At 39.9% G+C, this 17992-nt stretch overlaps 1 protein-coding gene across 3 annotated transcripts in view; it reads right to left on the reverse strand.

The window, feature by feature from the left end:
• Positions 1 to 978: 978 nt before the first annotated feature.
• The window catches only part of LOC145407707 (solute carrier family 35 member H1), a 59054-nt gene continuing 42040 nt past the window's right edge, over positions 979 to 17992 (reverse strand). For all 3 annotated transcript variants that reach the window (XM_080278574.1, XM_080278573.1, XM_080278575.1), the window contains 4 exons: positions 16283 to 16416; positions 15362 to 15471; positions 14105 to 14233; positions 979 to 1165 (listed from right to left, as the gene is read on the reverse strand). In XM_080278574.1, the coding sequence (XP_080134700.1) occupies positions 986 to 1165; positions 14105 to 14233; positions 15362 to 15471; positions 16283 to 16416 (553 nt within the window). In that variant the 3' untranslated portion in view covers positions 979 to 985. The remainder of the gene's footprint in view (positions 1166 to 14104; positions 14234 to 15361; positions 15472 to 16282; positions 16417 to 17992) is intronic.

Below are 17992 nucleotides of genomic sequence, written 5' to 3' on the forward strand. Positions count from 1 at the left end.
CTGCATGTTGGGCCTTGGTGGAGGTATGCACTCTACTGAGTGCCATTCTAGTTTATATATTTCTTTCTTGATGCCCGTGTCGGTTATATGACACAAACATAGTTTTTTCATACATTTATAACTATATCTTATTCTTTCTGTCATACATTATGCTATAAATATTGCTCACATAATGTCACTCAGAGATGAGTCAGGCTGGTCACCTTCAATTTAAATGTCAGGACCAACTTTCCTAGCTCTGGGCTCCTACACTCTTCATGGGGCAACACAGGATTAGCTGATGAATGAATAGATGAATTGAATGAATGAATACCCTATACTGTATATACAATGAAAACATGGGCTCAATAAATACTTCAAGTACATCTTAACACACACACACACACACACACACACACACACACACACACACACGCACACACGCACGCACACACACACTCTCTCTCTCTCTCTCTCTGTACATGCTAAACAATACATAATAGTACCACTATCTTCAGCACCAAACCCTGCAAGTTCATATTCAAGAAAAACCCACTGTAAAATTGGAATGATAGGCTGATATGTATCATAACATGCTTGTATAAAAGAAAAACTGACACGATGATGGTAGAAAATTCAGCATCTATAATAATTCAGCAGCTATAATTCAACTGCAAAAGAAACATAACAAAATAAAACCAGTGTAAAAAGAATCCACCATAATTATCTAAGTGATGTGGCAGAATATGGGTACAATAATATAAAAAGATGCTTTTACCAGAAGTACACTCACAGATACTGGTATTTAATTAACAAAAACATCCTCAGTATAAAATCGCACGGAAAACAAAAATAACGAAGAAATAATACGTTCTAATGATATTTTAACACCATGAACAAAACTGCAACTTTATTTCTCCTTTTTCCCTCCCTCTCCCCTTCTTGTATCCCTCCCCCAAGAGTACCTATATAAAAAATTACCGGTCTATACATGACTCTACCACTACTACCGTGTAAATAGTTCTTGCTCTTCCCCATCCGTGTCTGAAAGAAGTGGTACTTGCTGGAGACTGTCAGTAGGGGAGAGAGGGATGTGTTGAGACTGGTGGGGAGGTGGCTTAGTAGGATGCATGGCCTTTAGCACTACATGGAGACTAATGCCCACCAGACACATGGCCAAGCCACTCTGGAAAAATGAAACAAACAAGAAAAAATAATATAAAATTTTGTATGGCAAACTTTCAGGTTTCTGAAGACCACCAGACACATGGCCAAGCTGCTTTCATGGAGGAAAAAAAAAAAAAAATCATAAGGCAATGTTTGGTGATGACAGACCATCTACATCCAATTCTTTATTGCCCAATCAGAAGCACTAATGCTACAGCTTTGGCAATTCAGTCTAGACATTGAAGGTGAGTGAAAAGTTGCCCATCCAGAAGTGGCCTCTGAAATTTACCACTCAAGTGGGCACACCCTGAGCTGTAGCCTGCACCTGGCCATAAATAGAGCTGAAACAATGGCTTGCACTCTATGGAGTAAACTTGATGTTAATACAGTTATTATTACATTTAAAAACACTATTCCTCTCCTCCATCCATCATTGATAATCCTACTCCTACGGCAAATACCTCATCTGTAAATGCTCACAACTGACCTTAAAAATACCACATAGCCTATATACACTATTCCCGGTTCTTCAGTCTCTGCTGGGATACTGAGTGGTGGTACTTTGTTCAAAGCACTGCGACCTAGTAGCAGGGCTCAAGCCTAGGCAACTGTATAAGGCACTGACAACCTTCCTGCCTGAGGAATATTTTAGTTCTTATATGATGAAAAAAAGTACCGGTAGAGTATGTGACCAGAACTGTTGCTGCAGGTACTGATGAGTTGCTCTTGGCAATGAGCAATATTGTAGTGATTATCTAAATGTCTTTGTTTAATGTACACTCGACCCTCCATTTATCTTACCCCAATTTCTTGGATTTCGGATTTCACAGACATGGGCTGAAGCCGGACAATATTATCAAATGCTGGACAAATGCCCGTATAAGTCCAAGATTCTCTCAAAAGTCCGCCCATTATTCTCTCATATAAAACTATAAGCAGTCTGCTGCACTACACAGTATAATTTTAGCAAGGTTTAGACTTGATGAAGGCCATTTGTAACACACACAAGAAGATATTTTCATACATGAAAAACATCATGGCCACCATCCTGCTTCACCCCACCAGTTCCTTGCTCATGGCAATATCCCATTTGCCTCCTACCTTTCTCAAGTGCCACTATAAATAATTTATTGTATAAACAGTAAAATTTAAGCAAGGCTTGGACACAATAAAACTCATAATAAAAAAAAAATTCTTCTGGACAAAGTCAATGGTATCCACTCCTGCTCACTTAGGCCAGTTCACCTGACTCGGTGTGACTAAATACCAAATCAGCACTGTTCATTGGGAAATATTTTAAATTTTTTCTATACAGAGGCTCGTACACACCTAATTACAGTATCTGAAATCCATTAAAAAAATTGTACTTAATAAAACTTAATTAAAAAATTAGGTTTCAGAGCTAAAATGCACCAATGTTAGCAGATATTTCCCCTTCAGATCATCAGCACGCCCTGACAGACTACCGTTTTGCATAAATATTTTGAGTACAAAAAATAAAAAAATAAATAAATAAATAAATAAATCTGCATTGTAAATCGATATTTATACAAAAGTCCATCAAGGCGAGTTGTTTGGCTAGAGGCAAAACACCTCCTAACTTTAAGAAATTTTTGCTCTGAATCCTAATTTTCTATTAATAATTTAATTAAGCACAAATTTTTGACTTCAGGTTTTAGGTGTGCAAACTTATCCATCCATCATCCAATCCTATGTTGCCCCATGAGAAGCATAGGACCCCGGGGCTCAGCAAGTTGGTCCTGACATTTAAGATGAGAGTGACCAGCCTCACTCATCCCTGAGTGGCATTACGTGAGCAATAAACCCCAATCACCCCTTAGATATAAACCTTCACTGGCTCAATCCGATTGGAGTGCAATAATTACCCACTAAACCACCAGGTGCCAAAATTGGTTATGGTTACCACCCAGCGTAATAAATGGTTCCCTGGTGTACAGGAAACCATTTGGCTTGTCACTCAGTGTAGAGTCACCCGTAGGCAGAAGGATGAGGAAAGAATGAAGGAAAGAAAGACAGAAGAGGATGGAAGGATAGAAGGATGGAGGAGAGGAAAGGGCAGACACCCGAGAGCAGAACTACATCGAGTGAGTGGATGGTGAGTGCCCTCCCTTATGGTGATAAAAATTAAAATATTTTCCAATTAAAACCGCTAATTCAGTCCAAGATCGAGATCACATTTGGTGATTGTGTGTTTGTATCTAGGTCAGCTGATGAGTGGCTGGCTTACCTTGTGGTGTTCCATTCCTTGTTCATTTTCCTCTTTTTCTTCAGCTTTCTGATCTTCTTCTATCATATCCACCACATTTTCGTCAACAACTGTCTAACCAACCATTCTGTACGGTTGCAGCTGGCAAAGTACCGTTATTGTGTCATTGTTATTGTTACTGTGTCAGTGTTATTATTTTATGTACTGTGTATGTTAATTATGTTGGTACAGGTAGCCTACAATCCAGAATGCTCTAGAATATCGGAATATTTGCTGGACAATATTGTAGAATTCAGACAAGTATGGTAAAAGTCCGGGGAATGGTATGTGGGACCGGACTTTTGTGATTCCTGGACTTTCAGGGTTCCCGGACTGGTCCCCCCTCCCTTTTAGTCCAGGAAATGGAGGGTCAAGTGTATCATCAACCACTGTGACAGTAAAATGGCAAAGCACTACATATAAGCTTGCTTAAACCTTCCTTTACCTGCAATTCTCAGACCGAGTTTAAGCGATGTGAAGCCACAATCTGACCAATTGTTGAGTCATAAGAGTAGGTGTATTACTGTGTAATTTTGTCTGTCTATCTATCTACAGTATCTATCAACCTACTATAACTAGGGTAAAACAGGGTAATTTTGTTGCGACGCCAATAATGCCAAGTCAAAGGCCCATAGCTCCCAAACTATTGCATGGATTCGGCTTCTGTTGGGCTTAGATTTTAAAGGAATGCCAACCTAACAAGGTCATGTGAAGTTTTGATCCACTGTGCAAAAAAATGGCATTGGTGAAATGAAATTGTTAACTGAAAATTTTCAGCATTTATTGCATTAAAAAATATACATATACTGTATTCCTGTAAGCCAAGAAACCATTTACAACGCTGGATGGTAGCCATATAACCAAACCATACGTGCTCCCTACGTGTCAAGTGGGTTGGTGGAGGGTTAGTGTCCCTCCCTGTAAAATAAATAACTCACGAGTCAAATGGCCACCCCATACGGGATTATGGCATCTGGCAATAGATAGATAAATAGATACCAGTATTTACTCATCATTTACAGTAAAGCCCCAAGTTTAGAAACACATTCGTTCGCGGCTTCACGGTTAGTGGTCGCCTGCAAATATCCCCAAACTCTGGGTTTGGCTCCCAAAACCCCTCTGTTTGCAGCGAGAAAACGTAAACAAACCACGCGCATGAAAAGCAATCGTCTCTTGTTCACCGCCACTGTTGCAGACCCGCTATGTTCCGCACGCTGTGTATTTGAACCTGCTCCCTGTGCCTTTTTTTCTGTGACTTGCCGCTCGTGTTCCTGGTTTTACTTTCAAGGTATGGCTTTCTGCTGCTCTGGAGGTTTTGGTGGCGGTCCTGGGGGTGAGAGAAGTGACAGGAAGAGGTCAGAACTGCCAAGTTAGAAAAGTAAGAAGAAAGTGAAACGTGACTACCGTGTTGGCACTAGGAAGCGTGTGTATGAAAATGATCTGAAGAGTAAAACTGTGGCGCAGATGGAGCAGGGTGCTAAGAATTCTGAAATCTATGAAATGTTTAACATTCCTGAGTCAACAGCGAGCAGTATGAGGAACAAGTGCAACAAGTTAGCCTCACCATCTGCCTTGGAAATTACACCCAATACCTTTCATTAACCCTTACACCGCGGGCATGTTTCCCAATGTTTTGCGTCTCCCGCGGGGTTATTCAGGCTCCGACAGACTCTCAAAAAATATTTGCCAAAAATCAGTTATTAGTCCTAGAATATTAAAATTAAATATGCATATGGCACATACCTTCAGCTTTCTCCTGGGATGCTTGTTGAGCCTTCGTCGATTACCGTAGGACTTGTGGAGACCTCTGAAGTTGGGTAATAAAGTCTCCACTTTACACTTCCCGACAACCCATAATATGATTACCACAGCCAGATATTAACACTATAAACACTACTCTATGATTATCAAGTAGTTTGGGATCCATACTCCAATAAAAACCACTGTGAAAGCAATGAAAATTACGAGCGCGTTGGACCTTCCCACTTGCACTAGTTCGCTGTTGGTATTCTGTTATTTATTATTCATAAAACCCCTCACACTTTATATTTCTATTACTATATAACACTTACATATATCTACAGTCTTTATCCATAAGTTTCCTTCAGTAGTATTAGTTTATTGTCACTGTAGGGATTCAATTTCTTTCAGTAAAATACGTAGCATTCACTTTCTCGTCCTGTATACTAGCATTGAGAGTGAATGTCACTTTCACCTTCACTCTCATAACTCATAGTATTCAGACATGCTAGAGTGAAACTTTCACTTTCATTACTCCTAGGGTATATACTCGTATTCTTATAATAGTACTCATTTAATTTCTATTTATGTTCTCTATTTTATTTACGTTATTTACATTTCTATTTTATTTACACTGTGTTATGCACTGTCACTTGAAGTAACTTATAAAACTATTTTCCACTGTTCACGTATATTTACATTCATTACTTTCACTTGCCGTTTACACATTATTTACAATTCCACTTGCACTGTTTTACTCAATAGAAAGATCGTAGTCACTCTTTTATCAATTGTCAGCCCTTTACCTCTTTCCACACGAGGTTTAGTAGGGGGTAAAGGTCACAGGGCCCTTTGCATGGGGGTGAAAAGTGCCTGAAGTTAGCAAGAGCAAACAGACGTACCTTCACATTGGAAGATGAGAGTGAACTGATAAGGGTGGGCCGCGGTGGTGGCCTACCTAGGGAAATGCATTACTGCCAACGTTAGCCTCTTGACAGCAGCTAATATATAGCAGTGAAAAGATTGGCAGGAAATCTTGACAATACATTATAAATTAGGTAGTTCCAGGTGAATGTAAATATCATTTAGGCTTCTCCCTTCCCTCCTTATATGTATATTTATTACGAAAATAGATTATACGGCATATTTCACGGGGAAATAAACAGCGAAAATTAGCGAACGAGTGCACGTGAGGTGTTGTCAGGTGATAATTAGCCAATTCCAGGTGTATGGCACTCTCACTTACCTTATTTCTTTCTTGTATATATTTTTTGGTATAAGAATAGGGCATAGGGCTTATTTCAATGGATGAAATCAGTGAAAAATTCCAGGGAAGATTTACTTAGCGTAGCACAGCCGGGCAGGCGAGAGGATAGGGTAATGGAGGGGGGGGTAGGAAGGGAAGTCAAGAACGGGGAGAAATGGCTAAATTGTCAACAATGGATGGGAGTACAGATGAGATTAGGAGTGCTGACTAGTGTTGGACATTGGCAGTACTGATAGATGATACAAGCCACCACTTGAAAGCCCAGGTGAATTCAAAATAACACAGAATCACAAAAGTGACGCCCCGCGGTATGATCCCTTGCTCCCAATCGTCACGAAAGTGACGCCCCGTGGTTATGGGGTTAAGTACCTCACTCCAGCCTTCCATGAGAGTTTCCATGCCTAATATGTACTTTGTATTAATACTAGTTTCTTTCAGGTGCGATTAGTAAATTTTACATTACATAAATGGGTTTTGGAGGGAACTGGCATGGGACCCGGAACCAATTAGCTTATATCCCATAGGATCAATGCCCCAAGTTTTGTGGCTTCATGGTTTGCGGTACCTTTCATGGAACCAATAAGGCGCGAAACCTTGGGCTTTACTGTACATGTTTCAAGTAAAAAGTGGTTCAGAACTGTTTGCAATGTTCTCATTCAGTCACTCACATGCACACACACACACACACACACACACACACACACACACACACACACACACACACACACACACACAGGGAGTCATCGGAGATAGACGTCCGTCACCGGCGCTCCATACCAGACCAACACGGCCAGTGGCATTACCTAAATTAGTATCTTTGAATGAGTCAAGCTCTGTACCAGGTTAGACTAAATGATTTTTCAATATTAAAAGGAAAAGAAATAATAAGTTTAAATAAGACTGGTTCAAACAGAACAAAGAACCACGATGCGTTGAGTCAGCTGGGTTTGTTTATACTACAGCAACATACATTTTTCATTATTAAAAGGAAAAAAAAAAATGTTTAAACAAGACTTGTTCAAACAGAAAAAAAAGAACCATGAGGAAAAAAAAATGAGCTGAGTCAGCTGGGTTTGTTTAGACTACAGCAACACGGGGAAAGTGTACATACAGTACTCTGTAAGTACATACTCTGTTCATTTAGTATTACAAAATGGATACATACTTCAGTAAAACAAATTTGGAAAAGAAAAGGGATAAAAGTAAAAAGCAAAATGATGATTTCTACCAAGAACTGGTTGAAGTGGAGACTCACAATAGACTGGTTGAACGTGTACACAAACTAGAAATGGCTTTCAAAAATGAAATTGATGAAATAAAGAAGCAAATGCACTTGCAAAAGGAAGAGATAGAAAAACTAGGAAGGAAGGCCAATAAGAAAGACACAACCATCAGTGAACTAACAGTGGAATTGAGTACGCTTAGGAAGAAAGTGAGTGAAATGGCAAGTACAGTAGTCAATCATGAGAGTGTTATGGAAGAGTTAAAAAATGACACAGAGACAATTAGACAAGCAAGCAGTCTTATGGACCAGAGCAGTGATACCGAGGAGAAGATAACACAGGTGAATGAAGCTGTGCAGAGCTACAAAAATGATGTAGAAACCACGTATGCTGAAATGGTGAAAGTAAAGAAAGACTTAGAAACAAGGGTGGAGGAAAAAAGTATTAAAAAGGAAGTGAAAAGAATAATCCAAAACAATTCAAAGTTAGTCAGAGATTCAGTAGAAATAAATAAATCAATAGTAATCACTGGTATAGAAGAGGAAGAAGTTAAAAACAAGATCACTAGAGACAAAAAGGAGATGGCAAATGTAATGAGCTTACTGAAAGAAGTATCAGAGGAAATCTGTAGTAAAGACATAGAGGAACACAAAAGATTAGGGAAATACGAGAAAAGCAAGACAAGACCTCTAAAGGTGACTTTCCAGAGTGTAAACACTGTGGAAGAGATACTAAAAAATGCAAAGAATCTTATGGAAAAAGAGGAGTTCAAAAATGTACGGATAAAAAGATGCCTAACACAAGAGGAACTGGAATTACTGAAAGAGAAAAGGGAGGAAGCAAAAACAAAAAATGAGGGAAGATCAGAAGAGGAGAAGAAGAAATTTTTTTACAAAGTAATAGGATTGCAGGTGCGAAAGTGGTACACAAACAGGATGGAAGAAAAAGGAGGAAGGTAGTAGAACCATGTCAAGACAAGTATATAAACAAGATGATAAAGTTGATGTACTCAAATGTGGATGGAATGGTATCTAAATTACTAGAGATGAATGATTATGTCAGAGAAAATGAACCACAAATAATATGCCTAACTGAGACAAAATTAACACCAAGGATATCCAATGACATACTAAACTTAGAGGAATACAATATATGGAGAAGACACAGAAATTTTAAAAAAGGAGGAGGAATTATAATATTAACTAAGAAAATCTAAGTCAAGGAAATAAACCTAGATATACCATCACAAGTAGAACTGAATGCAGTAGAGATCGACACATCTGAAGGTAAAGTAACTGTAGCCAATTTGTACATGCCACCCAAATCAAACACATGGGAAAGAGACGAATATGAGGACCTGGCAGAGAGTACAATTCAGAGCATAAGATCATTGCTACATAAAATGGAAGAGAAATCAGAAAGAACTGTACTAACTGGGGACTTCTATACAAATATAAATTGGAATACTCTAGATATAAATAGCCAAGAAAGCTGTTGGGACCCAAAGCTCCTGGATCTCGTACAAGAGTTTTTCTTAACGCAACATGTGAGGGAAACCACCAGAAAAAGAGGACTTGATGTACCTTCAGTGCTAGATCTAATATTTACTAGGCAAGAAAATGAGATTGACAGTTTAATATATCACCCTCCACTCGGCAAAAGCGATCATGCAGTACTAAATTATAACTTCAGGATAGCATATGACATAGTAAACAGCAATGACAGTTACAAAAAGAGCCTACACTATAAAAAGGGAAATTATCAAGACCTAAAGAAGTATTTCTTTGAAGTTGATTGGGAAAATGAGCTTAGAGGACAAGATTTAAATCATTCATTGCCAGACGCCATGTATCCCAACCGGGGTGGCCAAGGGCTTAGAGTTAATTGTTTTACAGGGAGGGGCACTAATCCTCCACCAACCCAACCTGACACGTAGGGATGCCAACAGCATTAAATGCTGTATATAAAAAATTTTGTGAATTTTATGAAATAGGAGTCCAGAAGTACATCCACAGCACAAAGAAGCAGATAAGAAAATACAGAAATGGTTCAATACAGAATGTAAAAAATCAAAAGAAAGAAGAAATTTGTTGTGGAATAGATACAGAAGACACAATAGTGAAAGGGCGTATAATAATTACAAACAGGCAAGAAACGACTATACAAGAATAAGGAGGGAAGCCCAAAAACAGTTTGAGGAGGATATAATAAATAAAAGTAGTGATCAACCAAAGCTGTTTTACAGCTATATCAGAAGCAAAACCAAAGTAAAAGATATAATACAATCCATTACGGACAAGGGAATCACTTATACACAAGAGAAAGATATTTGTGAAGCACTAAATAAGAATTTCCAATTAGTTTTTACAGAAGAAAAAAATTTTGAGAGGGACTATGTGGAACACGCATGTCCACACATACTACCAGATATACAAATAGCAGAAAAAGTAATACAGGAGGAGTTAAGTAGATTAGACAGAGGAAAAGCAAGTGGTCCTGATGAAATTTCATGTTGGGTATTACGAGAATGTGCAAAGGAGTTAAGTAAACCATTATTTTTAATTTTCAAGAAATCCTTGAGCCAAGGGAAACTACCTGATATTTGGAAAAAGGCAAATATAGTCCCCTTATTCAAGAAAGGAAATAGACAAAATCCTCTCAACTACCGACCAGTATCACTGACCAGTGTTGTAAGCAAGGTATTAGAAAAACTTATAAGAAAAGCTTGGGTAAATCATCTAGAAGAACACAGTATGATAACAGAAAGACAGTTTGGTTTCAGAAGAGGAAAATCATGTGTTACTAATCTGTTGAGCTACTATGACAGAGTAACAAACACAATACAGGAAAGGGAAGGATGGGTGGACAGTATCTATTTAGATTTCAAGAAAGCTTTTGACACAGTACCACACCAAAGACTTTTATGGAAACTGTACCATCAAGGAGGAATTCGAGGCAAACTGTTTTGTTGGATGCAAGACTTTCTCATAAAAAGAGAAATGAGGACAGTACTAAGAGGAAACTACTCATCATGGAAAGAAGTGACTAGTGGAGTACCACAGGGTTCGGTGCTGGCACTAATCATGTTTTTAGTGTACATAAATGATATAAACAGTAACACTGGAAATGAGAGCTATCTGAATATGTTTGCAGATGATGCAAAAATACAAAGGAGAATTACTAGCACAGACTCTTGCAGGGAGCTACAAGAAGAATTAAATAAACTTCATGAATGGAGTAGTACATGGCAAATGGAATTCAATGTGGACAAGTGTCATGTAATCAAGTTTGGTAAAAGTGGAAAAAGACCTGATTGGGATTATAAGTTAGGAAATAAAACCCTATACACATCAGAAAGAGAGAAAGACTTAGGTGTGATTATCAATAACAGACTATCTCCGGCTGACCACATCAGCGAGAAGGTACGGAACATGTATACACTGCTTACAAATATGAGAATAGCATTCACATACATAAATGAAGACATGCTAAGAAGGATAATAACATCATTCATTAGACCAACCCTGGAATATGCATCAGTAGTCTGGAGTCCTCATCTCAAAAAGCATATAGACAAGATTGAAAAAGTTCAAAGGGAAGCTACAAGATGGATACCAAGCTTAAGGGACCTAAGCTACGAAGAAAGACTAAATAAACTGAATCTACCAACACTACAGGAGAGAAGGAAAAGAGGTGACATGATAATGATATATAAGTGCATATCAGGAAAGGAGAAAATAAACATAAATGATTACTTAACATATGGAGAAGCATCAGCAAGAGGACACTGCAAAAAACTGCATAAGAAGAGAGGTGATAAAGACGTAAGGAAATTCAGTTTCCCAAACAGAGCAATTGATCAATGGAATGCACTACCGAATGAAATAGTGTGTGCCAAAACAATTCACAAATTTAAGGATATGTATGATAAATATGGTTTAAGACACGGGACAGTACGAGCTTGACTCATTCCTGTAAAGATACAATTAGGTAAGAACACACACACACACACACACACACACACACACACACACACACACACACACACAGTACCCTGCCATGCATTCATGCCAGGGGAGTCCCCCTGAACAACTTACCAATCATGAAACAATCTGTGAAACAATGATGGTTATGTAAAGTTTGCCCAATACATGGCATTGGCCCTACTGTATGGTAGCCCAGGCTATGTAAGCCTAGTTATAATCAATTGTGTATGATAATGTAATATGGTATAATAACAATAAATATTATAACAATAATAATATCCTGTAGGGTGGGGTAATTTGACTGTGAGACACTTAAAAAAAAAAAGGTGGCTTTTTTTTTTTTTTTAACAAATGATTATAGATGTTATTAGCAGAAGGTCTGAATGCATAGATAAAGCAATGAAAAGGTCAATATTACATATATGATGGTTTGTATTTAGCAAAACCCACCATTCATGAGGAAATTACCCCATTTTACCCTATCATCTAAGTTCTGTTTCCCTGTAATAGCTACATGGGGAAGGTCCTGTGAAAAACAATAATCAATGAGGAACACATCAGCCTTGAAAAAGACTTATCAAAATGGCACTAAATATCTATCATCTATTGCCAGATGCCTCAGTCCCGCAAGGGATGGCCACAAACATATCGCCTCCATGTTACCCTGTCCCCCGCCCTTTCACTGCCTTCCCCCCAGCTGACATTCCCCCCTCTCTCATATATCTCTCCACTCTTTCCTTCTATCTCATCTTCGGTCTTCCCCTCCCTCTTCCCCCCTTTACCTCACTCACATACACTCTCCTCGATAGTCTCTTGCTCTCCATCCTCTCCACATGGCCAAACCACCTTGGAGTATTTCTCGTAACACTTTCTATTACATCCACATCCACTACACAATGCTCCTTCACTTCCTCATTTGTCAGTTTCTCTCCATGTAACTCCACATGCATCTCTCAGATAATTCATTTCCTCAGCCCTCCCTCTTGACCTGTGTCCTTCCAACAAGGTCCAAGCTTCACTTCCATACTTTACAGTTGGTACCAATCACAATAATATCTAGCAGTGACTTTTTTTACTTCCATGCTCACTTCCTCATTCTTATCACTGCTTTCAAAGAACCAGCACCCTCTCTTCCTTGTACCTTTTCAAGCACTTCATTTCCAAACTTCCATCCTTACTCATCACACTACTCAAGTACAGTGCACAGCCACACCATGCGAACTCACATGGTGTGAATCACCTACAATGTGAGGTCAACCCAGAAAATGCTTATTTTTATTGAATGCGAAATCTGCGAATCAAACTTCCCAACATGCTAATCGGCTGTATGACTCCAAGGCAAAAATGGACTTCCTGCCATTACTACACGTGTTGGGCTGGACAATGCGAGTCAGTCACAAGAAGGCAGGCGGTTGGCAACAAGCCAGATCCCAAATGGCGGGCGGCTGGCCAGCTATCTGCATGCCATCTACCAACTTTCCTGGGTAAACAGACACTTCTCTTCCACATTGCTGCGAGAACACATGTTGTACCTCGCATCTTGTGGTCTGTTATAGCATCGTAGCAGTACCCACCCGTTCATCATGGTGCCACCAAAGAATTCTAAGAGCAAGAGGATCACATTGGAAAGAGTAAGGTTATTAAAATGAAGCAAGAAGGGAAAGGATACCCACCCCCCTCCCTTCTTTACAAACCCAGAAGTCACTTAAATAAAGGTACATGGTGTTCTATTTGTTGTTTTATTTGTTGGTCCAATTAGAAGTACTATTAGACAAAGTATTAGCAGGGTAGAGCAGGCTGGAAGGGGACCCAAAGACCAAGACCTGGGTGGGCTGTTCACCACATACCATTTTTCCCATAAATTCTTTGGTTCACACAATGCAAAATTGTAGATTATGAGGGCTTCTGCCACTCATAAACTCGCATTGTGTGAGGGTGCACTGTACCTAGATGCACTCACATTTTACATTTCCTCAACATCCAATCTCACTACATTCAGTGGGTTCAGTTCTCTCGAAGACCCTAACTTTACTCTTCCCTACATTCACCTTTAGATTCCATTTCTTACACACTCTCCCAAAGTCATTCACCAAGCCTTTCAGTTCCACTTCGTCTTCGATTAACAATACAGTATCATCTGCAAACAACAATACAGGAAGTTTCCAAACAATGCCCTCTCTCATTAGGGCCACTCCAAAATCCTCTGCTCTACCTTCTATCTCTTTTATAACCTCATTCATATACAGATTAAGCAACCATGGAGACACGACACATCCCTGTTTCAATTCAACATTCAGACAGAAAAATTCACTCAGTTCACTATCCACACACACTGCAGCCTAAGCACCCTCATACATACACTTCACAGCACTCAATTACTTCCCATTTACTCCAACAGAACTGCAATCCTCATACCATCCGTGTGACCATTAGTATCGATATAATGTAAGGGAGAAGAAAGGGATCAAATACTCACTATGTTGATAGGTGAAAGATGCTCATTGTAAATGTAAACAGCCAGAGACAGTGTCATGATTTCCTTAGCCACGCCTGATATGGAGAAGGTGAGGGATGATGTGTAGCAGACAACCAGATACTCAGATACCTGGAAAAACGGTGGGTATGTTTAACCCGATAGCTGCTATGTACTTCATATAACGGAAAATGTGTAGTTGCTACATACATCATTTTTTTTTTTTTTTTTTTAATGGGCACATTTCTAATGCCATTTGGCATCTCAACTGAGCTATTTCTGTCATCACTCACGTGTCCTGCCACCACCCACACTGAACAATGAACTCATATATGGTATGTTTTTCCTATATTTTTCCATGCACTCTTTCATTTCATATGAGCAAAAATTATTTTTGAGATTTTTTTTTTTTTTTTTAAGGATTTTTTTGCGCATGGGGAGGGTAGACCAGGAAACCCAATGCAGCAGTTGTCAGATTAATTACTAAGCAGTCAAACTGTTTTAGCAATTAAATAACATATTACATCATCAACACTGTCCAGACCTCTTCTCCCACCCCTGGATGGGGTCAGGCAGGTTCAGAGAGCCAGTTAAACTTTATACACCAGAATGGTTTATTGATTTCTATTTTTACTGATTCATCCATCCATCATCCAATCGTACATTGCCCCATGAGGAGCGTAGGAGCTTGGGGCTATCTCAACATTTAAGATGAGAGTGTCCAGTTGCACTCATCCCTGAGTGGCATTACATGAGCAATCAGCCCCAACCATCCCTTGGATAGAAACCTTCACCGGCTCATTTCGACTGGAGCACAATAATTACCCACTAAACCACCAGGTGCCAAAATTTGGTTATATGATTACCACCCAGTGTAGTAAATGGTTTCCTGGAGTACAGGAAGCCATTTGGATTGTCACTCAGTGTAGAGTCACCCACAGGCAGAAGGAAGAGGAAGGAATGAAGGAAAGAAAGACATAAGAGGGAGTGTAAAGTTACCAGTAGCCAGAAGGACAAGGAAAGAATGAAGGAAAGGAAGACAGACGAGGATGGAAGGAAAGAAGGATGGAGGAGAGGAAAGAGCAGACACCCGACAGCAATACTACATCAAGTAAGTGGATGGTGAGTGCCCCCACCTACCACAATTTTTACTGATTACAATAATTAAGCTTAAGCAGAATGTGCAAGCTGATATTCTGGAACATATCCTTGGCATGTAACAAGGACCACCTTATTCCTCAAAGTCAGAGATCAACACACCTCCATGCAGAAAGCCAGGATAGCTCCAAAAACAACTCTCCCCCACATGTGCAATGCATCAACGGAATCTGTGAATCGGAACCCGTACTCACTCGCTGCTATGCTGGTGCCTGCAATTGAAGAGTTCTTATAAGTTGCCTTTACTGACATTCTTTTTTACAATTAAATTGGCAGCACATCACAGAAAACTGCCTATTAGAGTTCCATTGCTACCTCACAGCTGATCTGCTAGTTTTCCCTAGTTACTGTCCCATTTGTCTAAAAATGTTGATATTTTAGAAGCTATCTCTGATAAGATTGTTGTTGTTGTTGCTCCATCCATCTGTCTGGCTATGCAGACCCATCGCCCACAGAAGCAGAAGCTGGGCTGTCATACAGGTATGGAACAATACAAACACTGTAGGGATCTGGCACCTCCTTGTGGCAGACAATACCTCACTTGGGCTGAACCAGGGCCCTCCTCACAATGAAGTACTGTATAGGGATATACAGCACGAGGAAGTTCAGCTCCTGTATGGACACTGCAGCTGCTCTACCCAATGTGCACAGTGCCACCAGATGTAGGCTCCACATCAGCGTTTCCTGATGCAAGTATATCGCTACAATGATGTCTTTTCATTGTACAGTCAAGGAATTAAAAGTGGATTAATGGTGGAAACATCAAACCATCTGAGACACTAATTGGTCCCATTAGGGCTAGTTACATTTGTTTAAAGAGTTGATTTCCTGACAGTATGTTAGCAATTATAACCTAAGCAAATGTCTACCACCAATGGCTATGGCTATGCAGAAGTAAAAACTTTGAGTTTTGTCATGACTGTTTCATTGCTGACTGACAAATAATTGAAGAACACCAGCAACATCTTTTATGCAATAGCTATCAAACCTCCATGTGACACCAAGAGTACAATATGAAATAACCTTCCATGAGGACTGCAAGGGGAAGGAGTGCCACAGTCATCCAGGGTTGAATATGGTAGACCATGTCGATGGGATTGCTTAGGCCCAGCTCGGTTTTCTGCATAACCAACTGGGATAGAGTCCACCGAAGACCACTGGAAAAGTATGTGAATGAAAGAGTACTTCCAGCATCATTATTTCACTTGTAGCTTTGCATGGAAAAAAATATACACTGCAGTACAGTCCTCTGCATAACGACAGTCAAACTGAATTCAGTGTTTTTGCTTTTAGACTCAGTTTTGTTGGATCATATGAAAATGCATTTGCGAAAATGTGATGAAAAAACATCTACTGCTTTTGCTATTTCACTTTACTGATTACCCCACTCTTTATTCTCATTTGTAGACAGAGATAATACAGTTCCATAGTTAAGAAATGGAAAGAACTGTCTCAGCATTAATGTTTCTGTTGTGGCCCCATATGCACTGAGACATAACCCAGTGGGCTGTAAGCTGCAACTGCTCTTTTCCTTAGTCCAACATCTCTTTTTCAAGGGATAAGGAGGGAGATGAAGAACATCTGTGTAACTAGACAATGGAGCCATCCAGTTATCTCAGTGCCATTATGTGAAGGCATCCCTCTGCACCTCTGTATTAATAAAATGCCCCCCAGGGACTTTGTCAGCTATAGGGTTTTTGCCACATAATATAGCTACGGTATCCTTTGGTTACAGATGACCATGGAACTGTGTGACAGAAAACTCCTCTTCAGACAAGGAAACCACTGTACAAATACCCTGTAATACCACTTGGGGGCAGGGTGGCTCAGGGGTAGAGAATTAACTCAGGACCAGGGGGTCGTGAGTTTGAGCCATGCCCAGTAGCTGCCATGCTGGGAGGGATAACGCCCTCTTGTCACCTAGCAGAGCTATATGATCTAATATGGTCTAGCTTGGGGAAACATTTCCCTTTCCCTTTCCCTTCCCTTGTAGTACCACTTAAAAATGAGCTTAATATACTGGTATACCATCATTTGTTCTGGAGGAACATTACTGTAACTGCAGGCATTAGTAGAATGGATCTCAAAAGTATAAGCTGTTGCTGCTGATCAACCCCAGTCTGTCTGGCTGAGCAGACCCATAAACTGCAGGCAAACAACAGCCCCTAAAGGGCCATCCTGTGCAGTGAACCAATGTTCCCTTGTGGCTGACAGCACCTCGCCACAGCAAGATGCAGGGAAAAGTGTGGTGGTCTGCTCCCTGGATGGACACTGCACTTGCATCTCTACATCCAGTTAACAGGGACACTATGGCAAGCTCCACGTCACCCCATACTCTGCTTGTATGGTTACCACCCAGCACTGCAAATGGTTTCCTGGGTTACAGGAAGCCATTAGGCTTTCATTCACTCAATGCAGAGCCACCTAAAGTGAAAAGAATAGTAAAAAGTGACAGGAAGGAAAGAAAGAAGTAGGAAGAGAGAAGGGTAATCAGAGGTAGAATAAGAAAGAGGAAGGAAGCAGTAGGCAGCACTACATCAAGTGAATGGATGATGGTCACCACAACCTACCACCATCAAATACAAAAATATAAGTACCAGAGAGATTTATCAGAACTCTGAAATGGAGGAGATCGCTATGAGAATGAGATGTGGGGCTGATGTCCTATCCTACCACCAACCTCCTTCAAACTCACATACTGGTAGTCTTTATACCACCCTATTTCTACCAGTT

This window comes from Coenobita brevimanus, chromosome 74 (genome assembly GCF_032717465.1).
Source record: "Coenobita brevimanus isolate Jiangsu-jjx chromosome 74, ASM3271746v2, whole genome shotgun sequence".
Classification (NCBI taxonomy): Eukaryota; Metazoa; Arthropoda; class Malacostraca; order Decapoda; family Coenobitidae; genus Coenobita; species Coenobita brevimanus.